At 38.2% G+C, this 27654-nt stretch overlaps 1 protein-coding gene and 1 long non-coding RNA gene across 4 annotated transcripts in view; one reads left to right on the top strand and one right to left on the bottom strand.

Moving 5' to 3' along the window:
- APBA2 (amyloid beta precursor protein binding family A member 2) overlaps positions 1-27654 on the bottom strand; it is an 80533-nt gene that overhangs the window by 2548 nt on the left and 50331 nt on the right. For 2 of the 3 annotated variants that reach the window (XM_054169165.1, XM_054169166.1), the window contains exons 3-11: positions 24835-24915; positions 23491-23527; positions 18230-18375; positions 16901-16936; positions 15296-15382; positions 10105-10290; positions 7575-7754; positions 5471-5683; positions 4564-4683 (exon numbers count right to left, since the gene is read on the bottom strand). In XM_054169165.1, the coding sequence (XP_054025140.1) occupies positions 4564-4683; positions 5471-5683; positions 7575-7754; positions 10105-10290; positions 15296-15382; positions 16901-16936; positions 18230-18375; positions 23491-23527; positions 24835-24915 (1086 nt within the window). The remainder of the gene's footprint in view (positions 1-4563; positions 4684-5470; positions 5684-7574; positions 7755-10104; positions 10291-15295; positions 15383-16900; positions 16937-18229; positions 18376-23490; positions 23528-24834; positions 24916-27654) is intronic. The other variant, XM_054169167.1, reaches the window with a different exon arrangement.
- Positions 11645-23197, top strand: LOC128898037 (uncharacterized). Its single transcript, XR_008462671.1, has 3 exons — positions 11645-11718; positions 16764-16860; positions 22952-23197. It is a non-coding gene; the product is annotated as an uncharacterized LOC128898037 (long non-coding RNA).

Below are 27654 nucleotides of genomic sequence, written 5' to 3' on the forward strand. Positions count from 1 at the left end.
GTGCTGCAACAGGGCTATCCCTGACAGACCAGACAGTTGTGTGTTGGTAAATCATTTCAGAAGACAACTCATGCAGCACATGAGGCAGATAATATATACCTTGAATCTCTGGAGCAGTGCTTAGCAGTGCTAAGATTTAACTTTTGTTTACTGAGAAAAAACTGTTCCTGGAGGAGAATAAACGAGTGCAAGAACATCCAGTGATGGCCGTTTCTTAGTTACTGTTGTGGTTGGAATCACACGCTGAGAATTTTTATTTGCTGGGATCTGGTAATTAGCTCAGAGCTAAATACAGGTGTGATAAGATGCATCTCAGTGAGTTTGTAATCTAATTCAGAAACAGTATGTGATGAGATGGCCAAGCTGGAATGTGTTAAAGGTGAAATATTCTGTGGTTGACCAGAATCTTTTCTGAATGATACTAGCAGGTTCCTTTCAGTGGCTCTTCACGAATAACAATGCTATAAAAAATGAAACCCCTTTTTACTCACAGTTCAGGCTATCCGACATGGGGAACAAAAATGTATGGTGGTTATTTTGTTTTAGAAGGCCATTCTTAGCCTTCTGAAAAAACTTCATTCTGCAGAGAGAAAGACTTCTCTTCCACCACACATCTTTGTGGCTGAGTTTTACCTACACATAAATGTATGGTTCATAAAGTACTTCTGATGGGCATTTATGGATAGCAGCACCATCAGGACCTTTCACAGAACTGCAGCTTGAATTTCAGTCATGTATAAAATACTATTTTGCAAGTAAATATTATTCACAGTATAAAAGAAAATACAGAGACAGTACCAACTGCTGAAAGAAAAGCTTTCAGAGCAAATGGAAATGTGACCTCACACCCCACTGGCATAACGGAAAAGATAATGGCTTGCATTACTGTCCAGAGCATCTTTTATTTTGTGGGTCTTGAAGCACTTTTCATCATCACCATCAGTGAATTTTTGCTTCCTAATAGCCTCAGGGGTAGGAAGTAGTCTCCTATATTCATTCCAGAATGTGATTCCTCTCCAGGGAAGGGAGTCAACTTCCTTTTTATGAGCACTAACTATTTTAAAAGAGAAACAGACACAGAGCCGAGGTGCCCTCTGTCTAGCCTCACAGATCCTGTTAAGCTAGAGACAGAGTGAAATATACTGCACTTAATGCACACATTTATGTGGCTCCTGTTTTTGCAAATGCCTGACTTAGAGCAGCCTTAAGTTCATTTCCAGCCAGTGGAGCTATGGAAGATTTAGTTGGCAAATTTAAGATGAGTAGTACCCCTAATTAAATGTGTTTCTGTTCAGCCAGTATTGTTTAGCCTGTTAGATTTGTTGACCATTGTGAGAGCAGCAGTACTAATAAATGAACCATGATGGATCTGGATCTTCTTGTAAGCAAGAGCTTATACTCTATTGTGGTGTGTAAACTGAAGAAAACAAACCAACACCAAAACACCACCATAACAGAGAACACCCCAGGTGTAAACTATACTGGTTCAATCCATTCAGCTGTGACAGATTCTGGAATCTTAGACAAGCTGCAGTGCATCAAATATGAAACTTTGGCAGCTTCACAGTTTTATTGCAACTGCCCATTGCGTAGCAAAACATGAAGAGCAGGGCAAGGCAAAGTAACTGTTGATTCTGTGTTAATGCTTTAAATCCAACCTATTAAATCAGGTTTCTCCTCATCTCACTCCTGTATTATTCTGTTTAAACCCTGTTTTTTTTTTTTCCTAGACAGTTTAAATATAAACAGAGGTAAGGAAGAAAGAATAAACTGCCTATGTTCTACCACGTGCTACTGTATTTTTAGCTAGAATTACACTAGGCTGGGGATGGGGTGTGTAACACTCCTCAGAGAAAGTATCTGAGCTCTGGACTGAAGTGGTGCATTATCAGCAGTAAAAAACACAACTGGTAATACACAGATTTTTCATAATCTAGGAAACAAGATACAAAGGGGATCACTGGTATTTAAATACCATGATTTCAAAAGTGTAATGTTTTTCACAAGAAGGCTGATGAGTCCCTTTATGTTCACCCCACATTACACAACAGTCACCCTTGTTTCAGATGCATGCACAATGTTTCTTCTGAATGTTGCACTAATGCTCCACTTTATGCTGTTGTGCTGCTCCCTAACTAAAGCTCCCAAAATCTGGCACTAGTGCTTCATGAAGCACAACTTCAGGATCTTAATTAATTAAACAATACTACATACACAAAGAACACAGTCACCTGCAGCAGCCCTACCTCTGCATCTTCCTGATAGCATGTGGAAGCCCATGCTAGTTCAGAAAGTGCTTTTATATGCCCGGGTTGTTGATGGCTACTCACTAATACACCAGCTGTACATCCTGCAGAGATAAGATGGAACCGCCACAAAACCGCTGTTGGAAGAGGCACTAGGTGCACACATAACCAGGTAACGGCATAGCATTAGGGCCATGTCATTATACCCATTCTGGCAAACTACTGATTTACTGATGCTGAGCCAACAATAAGGATATAATTTCTGAACCCTGTCATAATTTGTAACAACTGCTGGCAAGTACAAAACAGCTTTTTGAAGTTCGGTGTCAGACTACCATGAGATGTAATTTGTGGAGTTAATTTTCAAACGTGAAGGGTTTATCAGAGGAAGGATTTACAGGCCCAGCAGCATGACCATGTAGTAGCCTAACGAAAAGATGTTAATCTCTCCTTTTTGTTCATTGACATTTGTATTGAAACACATCAATGAAATGTATTACAGGGCTTTCCTTTTTTGTTCTCGGAGAAGGATCTGTATGCTGAATTTGGTAAACTTCCTTAACTGGAATGAATTATGACCATCTAGTGTAGTGAATATGACAGATGCCCAGTAGATGGAGTGAGCCTTCTCTGAAAGAGAACAACCTCAGCATTTACTCAACTAAGGCTCCAGTTATACAGGAAATGATTAGTCAGGACAAGATAGATTGTCCCACAGAGTCCATAACTGCCTCTGTCCATGTGAGGACATTACATGCTGCTTCTAATCTACCTCGTCCTGATCATTTTCCCCAGCCTTGACCTAACATCCAGCAATGCAGAGAGAGGCCTCCTAGAAGAATTAACTTACAAACACACCACAGGATTGCTCCTTATTCCTCAAAATACATTTCTTTCTTTTATCACAACACCTGCTGAACATACTAGATTTACAAAGGACAGTAATTAGTAATATGGCATTGTATGATGTTCTTAGCACGCTCTCTGAGATCCTGTAAAACCAGATCCCATCCCTTTCATCCTTTTTAATACCAAGACTTGGGATTTGCTAACACAGACTGAACTACCAGCAGTAACCATACCCACTTTACACATAGGGTGGAAAAGAGTTAAGCACAGGCAAAGTGGTACAGAAATATGTCACACACCTAATCTGTCTGTGGGTTGGTTTTGGGATGGTTTTTGTGGTTTTTTTTCAGACCTCTCTCTCAAGTATCAGAACATTAATTCTGCTTCTAAAGGACATTTCCCCTGGGGTAGGTATCACTTCAGAGTGCTTCCACCTGGACCCAGGCTTGTAGCAGTTTCCTTTTTATCAGTCTCTGCTGTGACCACAACATGGTAGGAAAAACTTAGGTACAATAATAACTTAGAGATGGCTAGCAGAGCTGGAAGTCTACTAATGAGCCATCTGTTTGCTAAAGCACAGTATAAAAGCCATAAACCATACCCTACAGAGTTATCTGCTACTCTTCCAAGGGTAGCAAACAGAAATCTGATGAATTTCACAGAACAGGGACCCAGAACCCACAGTGCTTTGTGGTGTGGTTTTCTGTGTGAGCAGCCCCATTTATTTATTTTTTTCATAGACTGGAGGAAGAGGAGATGGTGATGGTCCTGCACTACAGGCAGTCCCTAATGCTAGTATCAGCCACCAGAAAGGCAAGGTGACTACCTGAGCTAGCTGTGTTGCAAGTTTGGTTTGGACAGGTATAGGAAAATGGCTTGGGAAGGAAGAACTCTGAGAGGAAGACCCTGAGCTGCACTGTTACCTGCCACATTCATTCTCCTGCTTGCTACTGGTATTACAGGGAAACTGCAGCATGCAGAGAAGGGATACTTGAGCAGCAACTTACAGAATTACTTGTAGTGAGGGGTGTTTAATCAGAGAATATCACAAATGCCTTTGCCCACTACCATATGATCCAAATAAATTACACACAGTCTTAGCAATTGTGTGCTCCAAATTTAAAAGGGAGAAACGGGATCAGATCTGGCACTCTAATGACAGTTATGTATGAATTTGCTTGGTGCAGTACCTGGATCAGCTATCTGGCCCTGTAAATCTTATGGTTGTATTCTGCAGGAAAAACCCTTAGGAATGGCAGTAGTTGTTCTCCTGGGAATGTGATTTTACATTCTATTATTCAGAAACATGACTCTAAGACTTTGGTTAATTAAAGGATTGCAGTACAAAAAAGTGAGATCACATGTAAGGATTTTTTCAGTACCTCAGTGTGTTTCTTGAAATCAAAAAAAAAGAAAGAAGGGGGGGAAAAAAAGAAACCCCAAACAATCACTGAACACAGAAACTTACAATTCCATTCTGTACACTGAAGCCCAGCTGGTATTTTAAGTCTGGCCGTTTTATGAGGACAGTAGTAACAGGAGGACAGCTGACAATGTTCAGTTTGACTTGTGTCTGATTCTTGAGACCCTGCAAGATATTCCAAAAGATATTTCTGAAATTGATTTTATTTTGCTCTGTCATTACTGGTTTCTTAATTGCAAGAGTGTAAAGCAGCTGAATTGAGAAGGAACAGCTAGAGTTAATAGAAATCTGTTGTTAAGAGATTAATTTCTCTGTTTTGGCCCCCATTTGGCCAAAAAACACATAGCAAAACTTTGCCTTTAATTACCTTAGAAACTTTAAAGAAAGTTTTCAACACAATTCAAAACTGACTCCTGCTTGTCCTTCTGGCTAATTCACCTCCTGCTGCTGCTCTTGGTACATCTGCACAGACACTAGATTTAGTCTCAGTGGTTAAAAAGTACAAATTCAGAGATTCCATCATGCCTGGGGAATCTCCATATACTCGCCTAATCTGTCATGCAGTCTACTAGCCTCCATCCATTTAATCTACATAGAGCCTAAAGAAGCGTAGTTGGTTTTAATCCTCAGATTTTCATTTGGAGGCTGTGAGGAAGCCTAAAACTTTGAAGATAGCCTAGTAACTTATTTAGGCAAGTTTTTCAAACCTGACCTTGTTTGTTATAGTCCAGTAACAAAACTTTGACAGTCCATTTAAATTCTCCAGCCCTAACTTTCTGTACATTATCACCCCTGAAGCTCTGTTTTTAATTCTGCTTTTTGACAATGACAGAGGTTTTGTTTTTTTTTTCAGTGACACGCAAAATCCTATCTGCTGGAAATCTACAAGGTCAGAATATTACCCCTCTGCTGGCATACAATCTACAGCATATAGTTGTTAAGGTTGGAGTACCTTTATGATCCCTTGGCATGTTGCAAGAGGTAGACCAACTAAACTGGTCCCATTAATGGACATAATCTGGTCTCCAATGCTTAGTTTTCCTGAGCGAGCTGCAGGGCCTCCATTCATCATGTTAGCCAGGATAACAGTGGGCAGAATGGATCCCCATCCAGATTCCACAATCACTACCCCAAGAATTTCTCCCTTCTGTTTTTCTAGCTGGAGCTGAAATCAAAAGGGAAAGGAAGCAAACAACAAAAAAGGGTTTTTTTCTTTGATTCATCTAAATTTGAGCACTAGCATCTCAGTTGTTCTTGAATAACACATATTACAACAAGAATTCTATTCTTTGCTATTTTGGTAGTAGCATGACTTCAAAAATGCCGTTAAAATGGTGTAACACACCTCTGTCTTTTCAGGGGTATCCTCCATTTGTTTGTTGAAGGTCATATAGGTCCTCAGAATAAGCAAAAAAATAACACATTGGTTAACTCTCCGGAAAGTGTTGGAACTGAACACCAAATGAATGAATGCTAAAGGAGTTTTTATCCTTCTTGGAACCTGGCAATTAGGGAAGGCTGTAACATTTTGTGGCTAAGGCTATGCCTGGAACTCAAGCTTGAGTTCAGCTCCATCCACTTCTGCCATCATTGCTCAGTTTTTTTATCTCAGGATTTGTCTGTCCTTATATTCAGACAAGGATCTCTTGGTTATTATAGTTGTTGTTATCACTAACATTTTTATTATTGACATTACTGAATATGTTTATGCCTGGCATGTTAATCCGAGATCCATGATGTGCTGATGTAGTGTATACAACTTCTCCTCAAATATGGTGATGTTAACTGTTCAGTAATCATAGCATCTTTTACAGAAGAGGAGTAAGAGTTTAAGGGGATAAAAAAATACCAGGCATTATTTTCTTTCAAATGCAGAAGGGCAGGAGCATCCATATTCAGGGGAATCACCAAAGCCATGTGACTTTTGCTGAAGCTACCTATCAAGGTTCTGAACCAAGCAATATGCCACAACTCTGTTATCATTCAAACATTCATAAACTGATTAGAAACAAAGATGCCATAAAAAATAATGACCTTTCTAATCGCTCTGAAATGTGACATGTTTGTATTTTCCTGTTCAGATTCCAAGTTAAACCAAGATTTGATCATCTGAATTTTCCCTTGTTCGCTGCAACAGAAATATTTTGTCATGCTTATATGCACTGGACTACACTTTTTGATAGCTAATGACTACACATCAAATCATAACTCTTCTGTCTGCAGGTACAGGTGAAAAATACTCTCTTCCAAAGAACTCTCATGCTGTACAAAAGAACCTGTAGTGCTAGAAGAAATGAATGTAAGTAGGAAAGCTGTGACTTGAGGGATTGAGCATTTTGCAGTTCATCTCAAAGTAAGATTGCTTTCAGACTCAGCATAGAAACTCTGGCCTTTGGAACAACCCAATCCCTGCCACACTGAAGCACTGTAAGAGCAGAATTGGGTGCAACAACACTTGCCCCATTCTGGCTTGGAACACCCAGTGTTACAGTGACTCTTGTTGAAAAGTAAAATGGCTGTTGTACAGATAGAACTAATTACTTCCAAAACCATATCTAAGTAATTACACTTCAGTGATTCATGGCACTTAAGGGAAATTCTTGCCCTCTTGTGCATTAGGAGTGTGAAACTCCATTTCATGTAACAGTTTTGCTGGTGTTCTCCTCGGGGAAGAGAAACTGGCCTGGAATCATAGTCCTTGTGTCCAGTAAGTGAGCAATCACAACGTTCATTAAAATTGATTGTTACCTCTCTGTATTACTACATTGGTAAAACGCAAAATCACCTTACACTGTGTACAGTGAATAGCACAGAGCTTACCCGTATCAGATGTAAATGTATTTTATTACTTTTTTTCATCAATAGAACCAGAAAGTCCCTGAAAATGAAAGCATTCTAAAAAACTTACAAAGCTGATTTTAGTAGCACAGTATTGATGAAACAACGTATGTTGAGATGTAAACTCATCCTTAAAATGCCAAAAGATATTTCCAAGAGAACTACATTTCTCTGAACAAAATGGATCAGTCTGAAATGAAATTCCCAAACCAGTTTACCTCTTTGCAGTTTTCTGAATTGGAAAAGTGGATGAGATCATCATTGTACATCTCTTGGGTATTGATGATGTCACTGTATTCTTTCTGACTGAGATCCTCTGGGTTAATTCCATTGGCCCTTAAAAACTCTTGGTAAGCCACACTGAAAGCCTGACCAATTGACTGAGCTATCAGCTGTGCCTAGAATGTAGAATACAACACAACTCAGAGGAAGGACTGATAAAATTTACCACTTAAATCATAAGAAATTACAGAGACTGGATTTTAAGATCAACTCAAAACAAGGGATCCTGCAAAGCTGCTATATTAGTATGAATATAAAGTCATTTTAAGGTCAGCTGTAAAGAAAGAAGCCATTACATCCACAATCACACTGCAAACTCCACTTAAAAGCCCTGCTGATCTTCTTTCATCAGTACATTGCAGTAGCAAGCAGCCATATGCTATCTGTGTACCCCTTCCAACAAACACTGGAGAGTGCTGGCTTTGTACCAATATGGAACACAGCTTACAGAAAAGCTGTCAATAAATCCTGGTTCTGATCACAGCATATTTGCAGAATGATGAGAGTGCAGATACTCTGCTTATGCATGCCTTCAGAGACATGTATGCACTGATAATTTTGGTTGTCCTGTCACCTGCTGCTTCTCAACCTTGGTTTCGTAGGACTGAAAACACTGCTTCAAACAACCCATCTGTTCTTTTACTGCCATGATACTTGTCTCATATTCCCAGCAAACCAGCATAGCCTTACTTATCTGCACTGCACATCTACAGTAGCTATTTCCACTAACACCTTGACTAGCAGTGTCAGGGATGCTTTAAAGAAAGCAGTGGGAGCCATGATTGTATGTTAAGAACAACTCTTCAAAATTCCCCACGTCTTCATTAATTTTTGCAGCATTTACCTGTGCATTTATTTTACTACAGTATGCACTGGGCTGCATAATGTGTACAATTAAAGAAACATTGCAGTGACTGCCATTTGTATGTGTCAGAAATGTAGCTATATTAGAAAGAAATCTACAGAAAATCACAATGATGATGTTAACAGCTCTGCATGTGCAGCATACTGCAAAACTCATCTAATGAAAGACATACTGAACTGCCATAAAATGTACTTCCTTATTCCACTGGATGGCACTGGAACACAAGAGAGACACAGGTGGAGAGAAGTAAAAGGAATTCCTGTCAACTTTTTCTCCACTTGATTTTTTTTTAACTTTTCCTAGTCTGAGTTTGCTGCAGCTCACAGAATGCCACACTGAGTTCTGTCTATTTGTGATTTTCAGGTATTGTAATCTGTCATCGGGGAATATAAGTAACTCCCAGTGCCCTGAGGAGGACTTAATTGCACCTTACAACATAACTCCCTAAAAATACTACCAAACAAACCTATGAAACTACTCTAGAAATACAACTTGCTTTCTTAGACAGTAGGTCCATGCATTATAAATGCACAGGGTTTTCTGGACAACGCTATACATCTAAATCTTCTTGCAGTCTACCTTTCAGATACACAGTGTTGGCTTTGATAAAAGGTGGGGTTCTTATTTGTGCTGCAGTACACAAAAGCACCCATGACCAATTGCTCTTTCATCTTTTAAAACAGATTTTTAAATCTTATCAATACACCAAGAGGTCTGTAGTAGTACAGAAGTTATCAAGAACATTTTTAATATTGTTCCATTACTGAAATTGATTGCTGATTTTTTTTTGATCTCCAGTGCCATTGCTTTCTCTGAAGGTAGCCCTTTACTTTCATCTCCATTCTACGTTCTCATACACAATGTGTCTAGCTGACATTTTCTATTATATTACTGTTAGTAATAATCAGTTATCACACCTTAATTTCATCTCTAGATTTTTATGGATGCTTATGAAATTCTTCAGCATTACATACAACTTAGGAGTAATGATATAATCAAGATGCTTGAAAAGGTGACCCCACCCAAGCAGTGGCAGAGCTGAAATAAAGAGGTCTGAGAACAATCCCAGGGTAGCACGCTAAACTTTAGACAATATCATTTCTCTTTTTAGACTTAATTACTTTGAAGTCATAAAAATGATTGCTTAGCTCAAAAAATATGCAACCTGTGAGTTAGACCTGATGAATAGAAGACAAATATGGACAAAAATGGCTACTATTTCCACAGATACCTGTATAGAATAGAATAGAACAGAATTAACCAGGTTGGAAAAGACCTTTGATATCATCGAGTCCAACCTATCATCCAACACTATCTAATTAACTAAACCATGGCACCAAGCACTCCAGCCAGTCGCTTCCTAACCACCTCCAGTGATGGTGACTCCACCACCTCCCTGGGCAGCCCATTCCAATGGCCAGTCACTCTTCCTACGAAGAACTTCTTCTAACATCCAACCTCCCCTGGCGCAGCTTGATACTCTGTAGCTTCAATCAGAGAGGATTACTGACAACAAAAATTCATTCAAGAAATTAGATGTAACTTCAGACTTTCCCTAAGTAACATATATTGTTTAAATAAATTTAATCCCCTTTACTTACATCTTCTGATTCAAAAACATGGCATATCATTTTGTACTGCTTCTTTCCTTCCTGGGCACCAGGTGTTGTTTCAATACAGTCTTGGGAAGCTGATCTTGGCATGCGGCGTCGGGCCATTAAAACCACAATGTTCCCAATATCGGCAATGTAGGAGATTGTGCGCAGCGCATGATCCATCATTGTTTCCTACAGAGAGCAAAGACATAGAAAGTCATTCTTCATACCTGCTGTTATTCTATAAATGTTGCACCTCCCCTCTCCTTCATGGCCTATTGCTTGAGAATGATAAATGCCACAGACATTTTCAATGGGCCCAGATCTGCCATTCCCTAGCCAATCAATGTGCCACAATTCCAACTGAAGATGTAACAGCTGTTCAAGAAACCCACCTTGATGGAAGTTTTGTTTGAACAAACATGGCTGCTACTGTACAGCAACCACAAAGATCCATACTTCTGTTGTGTTAACATTTTCATGCTGTGAGAAAAGCACATTCCCCATTTGTTTTGGTTTTGCTGAACAAAGCAGAGGCATTACACAACGACAGAACAGGCTTAGGGTAGTCATAGCTAAGTGAGAAGATGCTATAATTTTCCAATTGTTTTTAAATCACATAACAACAATCATATCTCATATTTTCTCATATACTTATGTACTTCCTTTGTCTGCTATGAAGGCAGGATTTCACCTTCTCTGTTGGCAGAACTTTTAATACTTTTTTTCTGGCTACCTACGTACTTCAGAGCAGTTTTGGTGGAGCTGGTCTAGTGTCTGTGCTAACAGTCAAAATCCCATTACAGTCAGTATCATTTGGCTGCCAATTTAGTTGTGTGGTGAGAACTCAATTCAGATGCTGCCTGTTAGAAAGATTTTAAGCCTGTCCAAGCTTCATCCTAAGGAACATTTCTTACACATGAAGAGTACTAAATAATAAAAGCCTCTCCCTCAAATCCCTGAGCTCTGCATCCTTTTAATTACTTTAGCCTTTTAAACTCTTGACTTTACTTTCTGTCTTTAGCAGGGAAATCCCAGTCTACGTCTTGCCAATTTTTTTTTCCTCACAGTAATATATTCAGTGGCTTTAATTAACTATTGAGCTGTCTTGGAGAAATGAAAACCAAGTGCCTGTTTGTAGTCAGAGAAGGCTATGTTGTCACAAAACTTGTTTTATTTCAGATACTACTATTTTCTCTCCAGTTCATGTTTCTATCATTTGTTTCTTATATAAAAGAGCGATGAGGTCTTAGAAGGAGGAACCTCCAATGATGTAAGTTTCTGCGCACCACTATATATGAACTTGGAGGAAGCGTTATGATTTCTGAATTCAGCATCAAGTACAACTGAATTAACGTGGCTCAACAGCAAGCAGCCTGATTTTCATTAAAAGTCTTCTGTATGTAAAGTAATGTCTTTTTGATAAAGCAATGTATGTGACATTGGAATCTGATATACAAACAGAATAACATACTTGTTTGCACTACTGGCTTAGATAATTTTTTGTTCAAGATACTCTAAAGAAACCCTGATTTATCTTTTTTTTTTTTTAATAACCACAAATAAAATGCCACAACTTTTCACAGGAAGGCATGTCACTGTGGAAGCTCTTCTGCAATGGTAAGATGCTTTTATGTTTCAAACAAGAGTTTTAGGAATCCTCATGCAATCAGGTTATGATTGACTGCACTTCCCTTAAGTGCCTTGAAAGAAAAAAAAACCATTGTTACCAAAGTCTGTGTATAAGTATGGAGAGGAATAAAGGTAGTAATAACTTCTGTTAGCAATGCTCATATGGTAGGTAGTTTGACAGCTTAGACAAAATCTTAGAAAAAGTTTCCCAGCTATAAGGACCCATAGAAGCCACAAAATGGTATTTTAAAGCAGTGTTGGTTTACATTTCTTCTTGAGGAGGCATTCAAGAAGTGTGTGTTCTTCTTCACTGTGAACTCTGTTGGAAACAACCAGAAGGATAATCAAACTTGCTGAGGATCCTCCCCACACTGCCTCAACAGTAAAAACATCTACCAAATTCTGCTTGAATTGGAATTTAAAAAAGCAACATACAACCTTGTTGTTGAATCAATTTGGTTTGCTTTACTTTGTGATATCTCTTAGTTTTAAGTCAGTAAATTGCTTTGTGGTGTCTACATTATCTTTGGGATTTGGCTAAGGCTGGGGTTGTCTCTGCTTTTTGCCTCTGCTTGGATACATGCATGGATATTTCTAATGTGAAGGAAGGAAAAATAACTACAGATTTGTTGTTTGTGGTGTTTGGGTACTTTTATTAAGAAGGCCTTTTGGGGATGACTGATAGCCTCCTTGCTCTGCCTATAGTAACAGGGTTTTCCTTGATATCTGATCCTTCAAAATTACATATAATATGTTATGAAATACCATCATTTACATAGCAGCAGCTATATATATAAAGAGCTAGGTATTTGTTTACCATTAGTTGGAAAATCTCCATGGCCTAAGAGAGGAAGATGGTTCCTAAAACTGACAAGAGTAATTAAGAATTTCAGTACAATTTAACTTGACACAGAAAAATATAAATAATTATTGTTTCTTGGCACCACCTGTTTAACTAAAGAGAATCACTACCCACAGAATTATTGTAACTATTCTTCTCAGGCTTGAAATGAAATGTTCCATTCTTATCCCTAAATGATGAAAAGTGATAATGGTTAAGACAAGGTTTAGGTTACTCATGAACTGGTTTTTCCTTTCTCATTCCAGGTTCCATTCCATTCTATTTTCCTTTACCAGTATTACAATTTCATTCTCCTCCTTTGTTACTCTGTCATGAATCCCTCAATCTCTGTCTGCTTCTCTATTCTTACCTTCATCCCTTCTCTAGGTCCCATCCATTCCAGCCTTGTTTACCTAATATTTGTCTTTCCAAATTCATCCTCTCAATTTACCTTTTTCAAACCCCCTTGTTCCATCTTCTGGTCAGATTCCCCTTTCTCAGAATCTCCCATCCTTTCTAAGGAACACCTGAAGAAGGAGAGACTGAGCATTTTTCCAGGCTTTAAAGCAATGTAGTCCCATGGGAGTATGAATTGGAAAGCCTAATGAGTCAGACAATTTTATGGAACCAGATGCTCTGCACATCCACATTTGTGACCCCTGTATCTTCCCTTTTCTCTGCTAGTTTTCCCAGTTGCTTTACTCCCAGCTTGTCTACACTGAATGAGCAAGAAGATGGGTGAGGCTGCTGTGGTATTTCTGCTATTCTCATGCGCTGACTGCGAGCCCCATCAAGCTGCAGCAGAGGGAAGACTCGTGCTCATATGAAGCAGGCATGTGGCCAAACCAAGGTTGCTTCTGTCACATACACTAAACAGATGGTCAGCTTGGGCTGAATGCATTCAGTAGCTAAATGCATAAACAACTAAAAATTGGTGGGGTGCCATTTCCTAGTGTTGCTGAGGGCTACAGAATCACCAGAGCTGGGTCTGTTCCAGCATGGCAATACCCTTTACTGGTGCTACTTGGCACTTTGAACCATGCTGCATGTCATTTTTTAACAGAGTATTTTACATTTTTAAATCAGCTCCTACAGCATGTGAGCTACACAACACTACAGATGGGTTAAAACATGTCTGGCACACTGCAGAAATAGGGTTCATATAATTGATAAAGCCATGAAAGAACAGATTGTCTCTGCCAGCTGCCACACTAGCTGAAATAAACCTATGGTAATTATACCAGTCAGGAAACATCACTAGCACTGAAAAATGTTACCAAGCCCAAAATGCAAAAGCAATTCAACTGCAGTGCTAAAAATCATAGGAGTAAGTCTATTACAGCTCTCTGAAAGACACACTGTTGGGGGGGAGAAGGGGGGGAAACAAAAAAAAGGGCAAAGCAAAAAACCCAGGGTAGATGCCAGAGAGCCTGTAATTATAGTAATTTGCAGCACTGCAATTTTCATCTAGTAGCCAGCTCACACTAGACACTGTTCCTCATGGTGCCTTACATGTTATGTTGCTAGAAATCTCAGGGGAGTCAGAATAAGATAGCAGTTGCATTGACAAAGTGTTTATGGCCAGCCTCAAAGGACTTCCTTATTTTTAAAAAGGGTAGTGTTCAGCTGAAATGCTGAACTGGTTAAAGAAGGGAAAGAGTGACTTCCACTAAGACTAATCCTTACTCAGCAAAGAGACCGTATCTGCCATTCTGTGCTGTCACTGTACATGTACCGTAGCTGTTCATTTGCCAATAGCTGTCTGCAGTTATCTTTACAATGATAATTACTAGCATTCCATTTTCTGCTAATGCAAAAAGTAGTCATAAGCTTTGAGAGTAGACTCCGTGGGTGATGCAAATTTACCATGAGGTCAGAGAAAGGCTGAGCAAGGACAAATAGTTGGATCATAACTGATGATGAAATGGATGAAATGCAGAATCAGGACAATTTATGGATGGCAGACTGTAAATAGTGCTGCCCATATTAGATGTGGCTCCATCTCTTGGGAGTTTTAGTGGCATGTTAAGGACATCTGCCTATGTTAAAAAGAATACATTTCCTAGAGATACTATCACTACCCTCATATTAGAAGATACCAACGCTCTCAAATTTCCAGAAGAAGTAGGTTCTTCCTGGTTTGCATTGTTACAAATTATATGCTAACTGAAAACAAAATTAAATCCTAAATGTAGTGTGTTACCTTTATCTTGCCTGAAATATCTCCTATAGTTTCAGCTTATTTCTACAATTAAACGTATTTCTGAACTTTGATCCTATACACCAAGATACAAGTTCAATAACCATTTTCTCTTTCCATCTTCCATCTGAGTATGGTAGCTCAGATGTTATTTATGGAAAAATTTGAGGTAGAATGTCCAGATAGGAATAGCTTAGTCAAAGCAGAAATGACTTCCCATTGGGCCATAAATTTGGGTACTGAAACTATTTCAGGGAATCAGTATACATGCATTCTTAAAGGCTCCCAAATCTTATCCTGAACTGAATTATGGATCCCAGCAATATGCAGACATTTTCCAATACATCAAACAAGCAAAACTAGTGACAGTATTACATTGGCAGGTGGCAAGTGTAACAGCAGTACCAGATCTAACACTGCTCTTTCTGAATATTCTTACAACAGTGAATTTATCCAAATTTACTAAAGTTTTGCACTAATAATGTAAGAATGGAGTTTAATTCAACCTTATTCTTGACACTTACCTGTGTGTCTGCATTTAAAACTTTAATTCTCTGTGTGGAGATGAACAGATCTACTTCAGTCAAGGCCTGGGAATCTCCCTCTGAAGTCTAAAAGACAGATACTTTGTTACAAAGGGAATTTTAATTTCCTCTTTAGAATGACAAATTCACTGATCCCGCATAATGTGATGTGAGGCAATTGCACTGTTAAACCACTACAAAGACAGCTATTCAAAGGTGTTTCTAAATACATGCAGAGAATGCATTTATTGCATAGAAAGAGTGAAGCATACTCTGATTATGTGGGTAAGAGTGAATTTCCAGAGCCTGGGACTGACAGTTCAAGTACAAATTCTCTATTTATAGCCAGAAGAGGAGAAGAGTGTGGCTGCTTCTTCCCCACTGTCTCATTAATGCATGTAAGTACTTAAGGCACCAAAACTGAGAAAGTGGGAGAGCTGAGAAAGTGACTTACTCCCCATCAACTGCTCTTGCTATCTTTAGAGCAAGCTGGTGCTCATCAGTACTGTGGTGGGGTTTAGGGTTTTTTAGATGTTTTGTTTGTTTTTTTCTTGAAAATAAAGATCTGAATGCTGAACTAATATTCCTCTCATATGACAAAGTCATAAGCTGACTTTTAGACATCAAATAAGCACTGAGTTCCATATCTCTGTGATATTGCATATCACAGAGCAAACCAGATGATGGGGTAATGCCACGTGGTTTCCCAAGTTTAAGTCCTGGCTCTGCCCACATGAGAAAAACTGAGAGGAAGTGGCAAAGCAGCAGCTACCTCTCAATGAAGCTTACCTAATACTCAAGTTCCAGCAGGAACCTATTTATTCCTCTAGGTTGCTTGTCCACAGTGCAGTTTTGCAAGTGGTACTTAGCGGCACCCCGAATCAAATGGTCACATTCTATCACCCTGTGCTAAAGGCAGTTATCAGTCTCCAGGTCAGAGACTGGTTCTTTGATGAAACAGTGCAAGGAAGAAGGATGCTCTTTTCTGTAGTTATAAAGCCTTCGCTATGCCTAGAATTCACTCAGATTAATTTTATTTGAATTAAGTCTCATCTGGCAAAATACAAAGCAAGCATATACTATGGCAGAGATTACTTGCACTGCTTTCATCCAAGACCATCACAAAGAGCAATATTCATTTTAGTGATATTTTCCTCAACTGTATTTAATTAACTGAAGTAAAATTTCTAACTGAATGAAATGTCTCCTTTATGAATTGTTCCACCTACTACCTGCTGAATTTATTTGTTTTAAAATACTGACAATAATTTAATACAGGCACAGGACATACATCTTACTACTTAGGTTAATAAAAAGAGGCATTACATAAAAATATATGCATCTCCTGGGTAACATTGGCTGTATATCTGGACTAAATAAATCACAGGAATTCAACACAAGAAGAGCAGCAGACAGGCACTCCAGCAAATGAACAATGAAGAAAATGAGTTCATTTTGTTCCACCCAGGGTTCTACTACTTAAAAAAGAAGAAACCCAAATGACAACTTTATGAGGACCCACAATGAAAGACACAACACTCCATGGAGGATAAGTACAACAAAAAGTAAGTAAACATTAGCATTCAAGAAAAACAGTTTACACACCGCTTTTTTCTTGATTTTAGCCGCCTTTTGCATCCTCTGAGGAGCAGCATAAAAAAAGAATGCAGACAGATGTACACACAAAAAAAGAGAAAAGACAGTGTGGGAAGTCAGGAAAACCTTTTGACTGTGAATCCGAACTGTTAAGAATTTGAGGGCAGTAGCAGCAGGATGTGCAAGGAAGACTTTTTTACATCTTATGCATTTCTCAAGCATAATTAGATGTAATGGCATTATGCACATTTTTGACTGACTACAAAAAAAATTGGTACCAGAGAGTGTTGTCTGTTAAGAGCTGCTCATAACATTTATCCCGCTAAGGATATGGCAGTTTAAAAGGACAGTCCATGCACTATTTTAACATGAGGTTTTCAATCCATATTAATCTTGTCTAATTGTGGAACAAACCTAAATTCAAGCACTCTTCCATGACTTTCTAAAGTTGTTAATTATCCCTGACAGATCAGGATCACTAGTTACACATGAAACAGTTTCGAGAGAGTTAATTGCAATCAACAATTACTTACTACTTGAAACATCACAATATGCTAAACTGAAAATTTTGGAATGTTTAAGGAACTAGACCTGTCTTGCCTTCCATCTGCTTCTAAATGCTAAATCAATCATCAATTAGGACATTCTCTTGCTACGTAAATGATTTTCCCAAACTTGTTTTGTTAAAAAATATAGTAACAAATATTTCCTTGACTAAGCACATACTTTTCATAATTAGCATTTAAATCTTCCTCTTTCTAACCATGTGCTTATTCAGATTATGAATTTACAGCAGATTCACAAAAAAATGTAGAAGAAAAATCTACCTGAATTATTAACCAAAAAACCCTTTTATTACACAGCTGTATGAAGCAGTCAGTGCTATATTATTTACACAGAAATTGTTCACCAAGTAATACCAAATCCAAACACAATAGTAACAAATCTTCTTGTCTTAAAAGTAATAATTCAATATATTGAGAGTAATCTTTACAATTTGTAGAAAGTTTGAGAAATAAAACCAGAGCCAAACAAATATCCTTTGCTTTGACAATGGAGTATTTCCTAGTTGCAATCTACAATTTGTCCTTAATGCCTGAAATCTTCATGCAATTTCTGAATTATTTTGAACAGACTCTGCAGTAAGTTGGAATTTTTCTCCTCAGAGATGCTGTATGAATTTTCATAATAACCACTGGAAATTAATGATGTTTACAGTATGATGTCTATACTCATCCAAGTGCATTTTAGAACAGATCTGAGCTACAGATCTGGTCCTGTTAGAAATCAACTGTCAGAGGATCAGTGAGTATTCTATGAACCAGAATAATTTCTTACCTTAACACGGCTCACTGCCTCTTGGGCCTGCATCATCCTTATGTTTTTAGAAGGGTTGCGCTCAGAGAGCAGCTGTGTAGAGCCCAGGTAATTGGCTGCAAAGATGATTCCATCAATGAGGTCTTCAGGTTCACAAGGTCCTGGAACTGGCATAAGAGGAGACATTTACAGTTACTGCCTCTCAGAAGTAGAGAGATGAGAAATTGAATAAAGGATAAGGATACTGACACGTGAACAAGCTTTCTAATACATTTTCTAATATGAAACAAGTGAAGGAATCCAGTGCAAAATAAATTATGTTTTCCCCTATAATTTTTTCCCAAAAAAGCCCATATTAACCAAACATGAAATATTTAAAACATTCCATAATGGTTTGACTGTGGAATTCTAGAGGAAAATCAGTGGTAATTTTTTTCCACATTGGAATTATTTGCAAGTTCCAGAAATGCTGACAGGTCTCTTCATCATAACTTTTTTACTGTTTCTATATATGACTGTTACAGTGCATGAGCTAAACTTCTGTTTGGATACATTTTCACATTTTTTGAGATGTTTGTGGAAGACATTATCTCTGGCACAGATACTGATAAACAATGGGCACAAAGATGTGCTTTGTTTTGGCAAAAGTCCATGAAACTTAACAATTAAGAAAGTTTAGGAAACAAGTGGAGTAGGCATCCTAATGCTTTTTATTCATGTGTAAGGCCTGAATGCAGATAGAAAATTACAGTTTCTGGGCTGGTATAAACTGAGAGCTGAGAAACGTGTTTTGGTACAGGAATTCACTAAAACATTCACAGTCTAATTGATGGCGTCTGCAGAACAGGTCATACAGCCTTTTCCTCTGAAAAAGGATGAAAAAGAGGGGGTAGAGAGAACAAAATAAAGGATAATATTTTTATATCATACTGGGTCTATGCTTATCATCCTCTTGGTTCAGTTGTTATGCTTTACATCTAGTTTGACTGAATCAGCGGTAAAGAACAGTCATTCCAGAGTTTGGCTGAATTCTTGACAGTGAATATTTTCTGCTCCTCAAATTTTCTCTGAGCTGTATCAACTTGCCAAGCTGCTCAGACATTTTTGAAGTACAGAAATGTCATGTGTAAGGAAAAAAAACACTGAAGGGAGATGCTGGTTTAAAAAAAAAAAAAAAGGAGAAAGGGGAAAAAAGAGTTTTCTTGTACATTGGGAAGCTACTAATTTATAATGTCACTGAAACTCTTCACGAAGGCCAAATCTTTCCATACCTCAAAACCCCATTCTTATTCTTACAGCACTAATTCACTGAATGAAAACAAGGCAATCAAAATTCCACAAGAACTCCACTTACTGTATCTGTTCCTCTTTGCTTACAGGTTTGCATCATTACATTTTTCAGCAGACAGCCGATTTAATTTGATCTGGTATCTACTCTGAAGATGTTACTCATATGTCTTTTCAGGCCTACAACTTAATCATGTATTGTTGTGCTTTCTTCAGCATGCAACAACATATTAATGTGGCATCATATTGAGATCTTGCTTCAAGGTTAGCAAAGAGGGAAATTAACTAAAGATGTGGATTTAATGTTAAGTTAGCAAAACCCAATTAGCTACCTGCATCAACACACTCACTAAAAATTAAAGTCGCTTTAGTTTTGTTTTCCTTCACTCATTTCAGGCTAAGTAAATCATGCTATATTGAATTAAGGTTACTTTAAATCTGAAATATGCTTACCCACATAATGCTTAAATCAGTTTAATTAACCTCCTTCAATAGTTAATTTAGATTGATTTTCTTGAAATATTTTGTGAGTCTGAGGACAAGTTAAATTATGATTCTTGGTACAATGTCTAGTACAGTCATTATTACATCAAGCAAAGACCAAAATTCGAAGTCTGTGGGATTTGTCAACAGAAATGGCTGTACTGGTTATTTAAAACATATTAGCCCCTTAACCTACTTCCTTTCCATCCCAAAAGCCCTGGTTGAATTCAGGAAGGCTTGTTTTCAATTATTTTCAACAATGTTGAATTTAGCCCACTTCTGGTTATATTGGTGCTTTGCACATCTTTGTGCAAGACATTTTTGTCTTGATTTCCGAGTCCTATACAGGCTACGTCAAAGGCACTTTCTTTTCAAAGACATGTTTAGAGATCTGTTTTTACCTACACATTCCTAGCACCTCTGAGCATGACATGGTAATCTCTGCTGTGTCTTAGCGGTCTGTGAAATGAATGAGTGTTACAAAGGAAACAACAAATTCTTCTCAAGTCTTGGCTGTTTGGTGACAGCAATAGTGTTTTTAACTAATTAGGCTGAAATACTTTTTGAACATGAAAATCATCTAGGGCTTTAAGCAATTTTTAGAATCCTAATTTTATTTATTTGGATTCTTTAATGATTGGGTGAGTTCTGGTTGGATGTGGTTTCATCATCTCTTCCTAGCATTAAAAGTGATTTTTCGCAGAATCATTACACAAGCAACAAATTCTGCAGTACCATGTATAAAACAGCAGTATGTATAAAATGGTCCTAGGAACAGTTAATACAGAAAAAACAAGCAAACGAGCACAAAAAGCACATTGGGCAGTGAACATCTTCAACATTCATCTCCCGTCATAAAGGCAACAGTCAGGTAAACCAAGACATGTGTTGGAAGAGTCTTGAGAATTGTCAGGTCAAATTGGGTCACCTGAGTGTTTTTTTCCCTTATCTCTGGCTGCTTTAAATAATGTAAAAACACAGACTTAGCTGAGGTCCCAGCTCATCAGAGCACTTAAGCATGCCCTTGACTGTAAGCATGTGTAAGGCTCACTGATGAGGAAAGGAAGAAGACAGTATCGGATGAAACCTGAAGGTTAGTTCAATATGAACAAAGATTGGAACTGTGTGTGGAGTATGGGTGCTTAAACATTAGGCAACTGTTTCTAAAAATCTATCTGTAACTGCCTTATTGATGTCATCAAGATTACTTGGGTTTCTGTTGATGTTTTGATGCAACACGTATAAAGATATATCTAGGCTACACAGACTAGGTCTGAGCATTTTTACATTAACTTATCTCATATTTATAATAAGAAAGGAAATTCAGGATGATCGTTAGGAACACGTTTTTATATTTAAAATTACATGTAAACTAAGGATTCAGACAGTATGTAGGGAGTGTGCTTAGAGCACTTTAACTTCCTGCTGAGACCCACCATACTCCATGAAGTCACCGAGGTCTTACGGTGCGTGGCACTGCAGCAGATTTTCCATAAGGAGATGGCAGAGGGCATCTGTCACCTTGCAGATAGCTATCTACAAGTTCCATGTTTTGACTGATTTCTGTACTTCATTGTGGTTTTTACCATACAAAGGGATCAGATTTACAATTACGTGACAAATATAGAGCGCAAAAAAACCAGAACCCGAACATGGAACTAATTACCACTACAAGCAACAGTGGTATTACTCCTTAAACAAATACAATAGCAAAAGGACACATCTACAATATTTTTTGTGCCTGTTATCTGATTGGTTCTTACATCCATGTGGATATGAAAAAGACTACATATTAATAGAGATACAGATACATATGACTGTATAGCTTTAGTTAAGGAGTCATGCTGACCAGCTGAATATGAATGTAAGCAGAATACGGTTGTGGTACTGCCATCAAAGCTCAGGGAAGAACAGGGAGTGTTAGCTGGCAATATCTTCTCTTACATGCTGCATATTCCTGTTCCTTTTATAATGCTGCATAAAAATAATAAACCCTATGTTTTACTTTGAATTCAGAGATCAGTCATGTTAGCTGTCATAAGCTCCTATAAGAAATGTATTTATTTGTATTAGAAAATGCTTTAAAATACCTGCAATAGAAAAAGCCTAACAGAGTGCTTATTCTCCCACAATGTGCAACCAAAGGAAAAAAAAAAAAGGCAGAGAAAGAAAACAAGTGAACTGAAAATAAGGGAAAAAAGGGGGTATACTGACTCCTTTCCAACAGAGTAGTGAGCTGATTGGTAAGGAAAGAAAAAGGCATAACCTTTTCAACCAATACAATTAAAATGTATACTTGTAACTGCAAGCATTGTGAGGGGTGAATTTTCTAATCTGTTTTAAAGGTCTACTCATGATGGCCTCTCTTTTTAATTGTTCACTGTACAATCAGTAGATGTCTATTCCAAATTATCATCTTGCTTTCCTGTCTCTGCCACCTTTGGGGAAAGCATTTAATTTATCTCTATTTAGGGCCTGTTAGCCAGTACATGCCAAGAGTTACATGTACGTCCTTCAGATATCAGTCTGTGTAAAAGAGGCAATCTTTAAACTTTCCATTTCTTCTAGCTCTTCAAGGAAATGACTAAAACCAGAAGTTGCTACTCAAGTTGATGACATCAGGGAATAGGGAAAAAAATATGTTGGATACTCTGATATTATTCCAAATTGTACTAGGTCTTCTCTGAGTTGAGAATTACATTTGAAATCAAGTTTTTAACACTGATTTATGATTTCCAGTGGTGGGAAAAGTGCATTCATGGCAGCTATAAGGGGCCAGTCCCTTAGAAGTTTCCTACCGTCTCTTCTTACTTTGTCTACATTGTAGACATTTCTTTTGCAGCTGTATGCATTTTCCCCACACAAAGTTCTTCAGTTGTCTGTGAATCAGAGAATTATGTTTTTCAGTATAAACCCATTTTATCTCTGTCTACCTTCTTGTCTTAATAACCTGACTTATTTTTCTCCCAACAGGAAATGTATAATAGCAGTGCAAAGAAGAGTAAAGAAACAGATGAAAGCATGGCTCCCTTAAACAGAGGGCTGGATTACCAATTTTTTGGCAGATCAGGAGAACCTTTCCAGTTGGGCCAATAACTGAGATTCATAGAGTACAGTAACAGGTATCACATCGAAGTGACACAGGGGCCACTGTGAACACTTAAATGACTCCTTCCTCTGCACAAGGCCATGAAGAACATGGCACTCTTATACCCTCATAAATCCCCACCCTGCTGGGGCCCACTGTTCCCACCTTTCTTAACCCCTTCTAGATTTGTAGCTGTCTCCATCTTTACCTTAATCCTTCTGACAGTTCTATCTGCTCCTTTCTATCACTATCAGGCTGCCATTGCCACAGGGGAGGATGGAAATGTCTAATAGTTCAACACTTAAAGCTTTTCAGCTGTATTCTCTTGGGTTTGGCTGGGTTTTAGAGCTGTGATCTTTAAAATACATTAAAAGCATTTGCTTCCTTTTTATTCCGTTTTAACTGTGGATGATGTAAAACTTACCATCAACGAAACTTGGGAATGAAGACACTTTCTTTGTCTGTTGAGAAATAAAAATGGTATAGGTTGTAACAAAATCATTTTCACAAGCTGAAGTGAAATGATACTGTATTTAAATGGCTAACCATTGTTTTGAAAGAAAAATAATCAGATTCCTCTGTATAATCTGTGTAACTTTTGCATAGCCACATTACACCTCAGCAATTAACCCAACCTAACCTGGAATCTCAAAGCATTTTAAGCAGATCCCACCACACAAAAATCTAAGGGAGGCAGGGTGCCATGATGAACATGAAAATTACCTAGGAAGTCAGCCGTCACGTGAACAATATAAGCCAGCAATTCCCAGTGCAATGGTTTGTCCACTAGCTCACACTGCCTACTGATATCCAAAATTTCCAATTACCAATATTTAACAGTATGAGGTTCTGGGTCAGTGAATAAAAAGAACTCTCCCTGATTGCACAGTATATAGCATTACACTTAATCTCAGCAAGGGCCACGACAATGCTCTTTTTATGCTGCTGTCTCTTCTCAATAAGCAAATCTAGTCCTTCCATTCACTTGTCTTCTGCCAGCTTCCTCAGGCATTCCTGTTTCCAGGAAGGAGGCTGATTTCTCCATTATGGGGAAAAGGCTTTAGGAATGTGCTGCTTCATTAATGTTACAGGCTACATGCTAAATATGTTAGATGTTTTTCAGATAGCAGACTTCTGCTTTTAAGTCTGAATTTCATTTCACTGTGTCTAGCCTCAAGCATAACCTCATTCTGCATTCTCAGATGTCATCTTTGCTCCCATCTTCCATGTCAAGAGCAGGTCTGCCTATCACTGTGTCTTTACCACAGATGACTGAGCCAGGACACATCTTATCACAGAAGCCACTCCAGAAGATGGGAATCATGTGAGCCCTCAGTACTGAATTACATGCTTGATATTAGGGTTATTTAAAGAGAATTAAGCAGTCCTTGGTTTCCAAGACTGACATTAGTGAGGGGAAGCAGAAGACAATTTCTTTTTGATGCTACTTTTGCTCTCCAACAATCCAAGAAGATAATTGCCGAAGTGTTCTCCTTATTCTCTGTGTCGTCAGGGAATTTCAGACGAGTACACGCTGTGGACAATTACATAAAACGAACGTGGCAGCAACAAATTCATGGGCATAGTTCAGTGACTTTTTGAAATATGCAGACGTGGTATTTGTTGTCATTTCAGGAAGAGAAACAGACACCAAGTATGCGTGTGTGTGAGGTGCAGAAAGCTGACAATTCAGTGCCTGCTTTTGCTCATGGAAGTCTGACCGCAGGAAGACAGGCAGCAGAACAGCCTACCTGCCTAAGGTACCCACCTCAGGTGTATTGTTATTGTCAACTGGTCCATTGAGGTCTGAACGCTGTTGCTTCCTTGGCTGCTCTAAACCATTACACATCTGTAAGAAAAAAAAAAAAAAGAGGAAGGATTTCAAATCCTTTTGTCTTCCTGTAAGTCTCAAAACAAAGCAGAGATTTCAGTGGAAGTCAACAGCATAAAGATAGTCAGAACATTTTCACCATATTAAGTTACATTCAGAAAATTTTAGTAAAACTTCATAAAACATTATCACATGAAACTGTATTTAGCTTGTTCTCGACTATTTTACAACAGGCACTGGTCATGAAGCTTCTTTGTGTACTTAATTATATGTAGTCATTTATGTGCAGTCAATACTCATTACTGATACTGAAATATCATAACATGATAGATCGTAATATGAGATTCATACGCAATTTTGGAGCCATTTAATTACAGTAAAATACTCTGATGTAAATAATATGACATTACAATTATTAAGTAGCAGTTACACTACCAATTTACATGTAAATTGAATTATTTTATTTCAGTGCAAACTCTTCACATGAAACTAAGCTGACATGTTCACATTGTTCAGAAACCAAAGTCAGAATTCTAAAATCTTTTTATTTTCAGTATTGGACAAAATCAAATTAGTCCTAACAATCACCTCTGATCTGGAAAACAGAATCCTAGCACTGAACATAGGACTTTCTGTTCCTATATTGTTCCTATATACCTCATGACTTTTTAGGCCAAGCAAATCTACAGGATGGCAGCACAGCTTCACACTTCTGAAGAAATCTAAAAGGGAAAATATAAAACCTTACACAAGGAAAATCCTAGGTCTTTTAAACTATGGAACATTCTTTTTCTTCAAAGTTCCAACATTCTCAGGAGCAGAACTTTTCCAGACCTGAAACAAGTCACAGAACGCCAGCATCTGGCACAGGGAGAACCCTGTCCCATACATACCAAGAAAGCGAAGTTTTCATGACTCGAGAGTTTCAGTGTTAGCAATCTGGAAAATCAAGGTGATTTCTGGAACGAATATTTAGGGTTAAGGATACTTCACTTTCCTTTTTTTTCCAGTTTCCTCATTATGCATAAAAAGAATGCCTAAATGCCACTGTCAGCTTAAGGCTTCACAAATAAAACCTTTTATCAGCACATAGTAAACATTGAGCCAGTATTATTTTCCAGGGTAAGCCCAAATGTTACATATGAACATGACTCCTTGCCTTCTGACTTTCAAGTGCATGATGCAGCTCTAACTGAAGAAAGTCTCCATGCTCATTTCTGGAGAAATTATTCCCTCTGAGTACTGTTTAGTCAACTGAACAAAATGCACTAATGAAGCAGGCACATTAGAGCTATTAGCTCAGTAATGCTAATTCTCAGGTAAGACAACATACACAAAGCAAAATTCACCCAAGTAGTAAGCAGAGGTTTTAGGAAAGAAAGTCCGAGATACACACAGAGCACCAAGACTTGGGGGCCCACTGACTAAGTGTCCTGTCTACACAGCTGTAACGGCTAAGAAGCCTACAATTTCCCTGCTAATAAATGCTCTCTGCTTGAGACAAGACAAATCTAATTAGATAGCATGGCTAGATCAGTATGGAGCAGTGTGTGCTGATGTGCAGTGAAATTACTTGACACTTGCTTTCTTCATGTTTCTTACAGAGTTTCTAATTGATATTGTTGTTTAAAGTGTTACAATAACTAGAATTAAAAAAAACCCCACACATTTAAAGGAAACACTTAAATGGTTTATAAATACTTTGTACCCTGTCTTGCAGTTCAAAATGGGACCTAAACTGGAAATTTGGGAATGACTGCACACTAACAGAGGTACAGCTATGTTAAAAGTCTCCTATCCTACAGTGAGATTCTGATAAGAGGACAGATTGTGCAAAGAAAAGCTATAAAAATATTAAAGCTACAGTATTACTAATAATTTTGCCTCTTAGCAAGTACTGAAGCAGCGTCCAGAATTATGTGAAGGAACATGAAGCAGCAGAAAATGCCATCTTTAGACTGAGAGGAAAATCAGGTTCTACTTAATTTGAGGATACTGAAACATCTATAGACATCTCCGAGAAATAAGCCTGCAAGTCCACTTGTGCCTTGGCCAGCCCTGTCCTAATGGCTAATAGCCAAGCCTAGAGACACCTGGGCTTCCTTTTTCTCCCAGTCTTGCAGGAACCCTCCCAGCGAAGCAGATCCCCTTTATAACCACCTCTTTTGCAGTATAAAGTTCCTCCTAGCTAGGGCTGAGGCATGGCAATGCTTGAGTTCTGCTGGGTTTTAACATTACTGGTTGTTTATTCCATTCTATGTTAATTTAGCTTTTTGGTCAAAATATGGTCCTTCTCAAAGCTGCCACTCATGATCCCGAGTGCTAACTCTGCTTGGGAAGGAACAACTAAACTCTAGCACATATGAGGCTCCAGAGAGGAGCAATTATTTAATTGAGAGTTCCATTAGTGCAAAACACATCTGCTATCAGTATTATTTCAGCTGCTGGCTTAGGAACCTTTTTCTTGACTCCTTCTCTCTCTCTTTAATTATGCTACCTGACTGCACAGTTAGCATTAACTTAGTAAAATAATAAGCAAGGCTGCCATCCTCTGCAGGTGTCTTACATTCAGTAGGAGAATCTGAAATTCCAAATGCTGTCAGGGAACAGCAGGATAGGAGTTTCCCATAGCACATCCCTTTGTTGGAAGGAAGCAGGAGAGGATACCTTGCAGTAAACTGCTCTGGAAGCAAGCTTCTTGTGGTTCAGGCTTCAGTTTAGACCAAAGATTCATTTTTTTGGCACACACCATTAGAA

Source organism: Dryobates pubescens, chromosome 17 (genome assembly GCF_014839835.1).
Source record: "Dryobates pubescens isolate bDryPub1 chromosome 17, bDryPub1.pri, whole genome shotgun sequence".
Classification (NCBI taxonomy): domain Eukaryota; kingdom Metazoa; phylum Chordata; class Aves; order Piciformes; family Picidae; genus Dryobates; species Dryobates pubescens.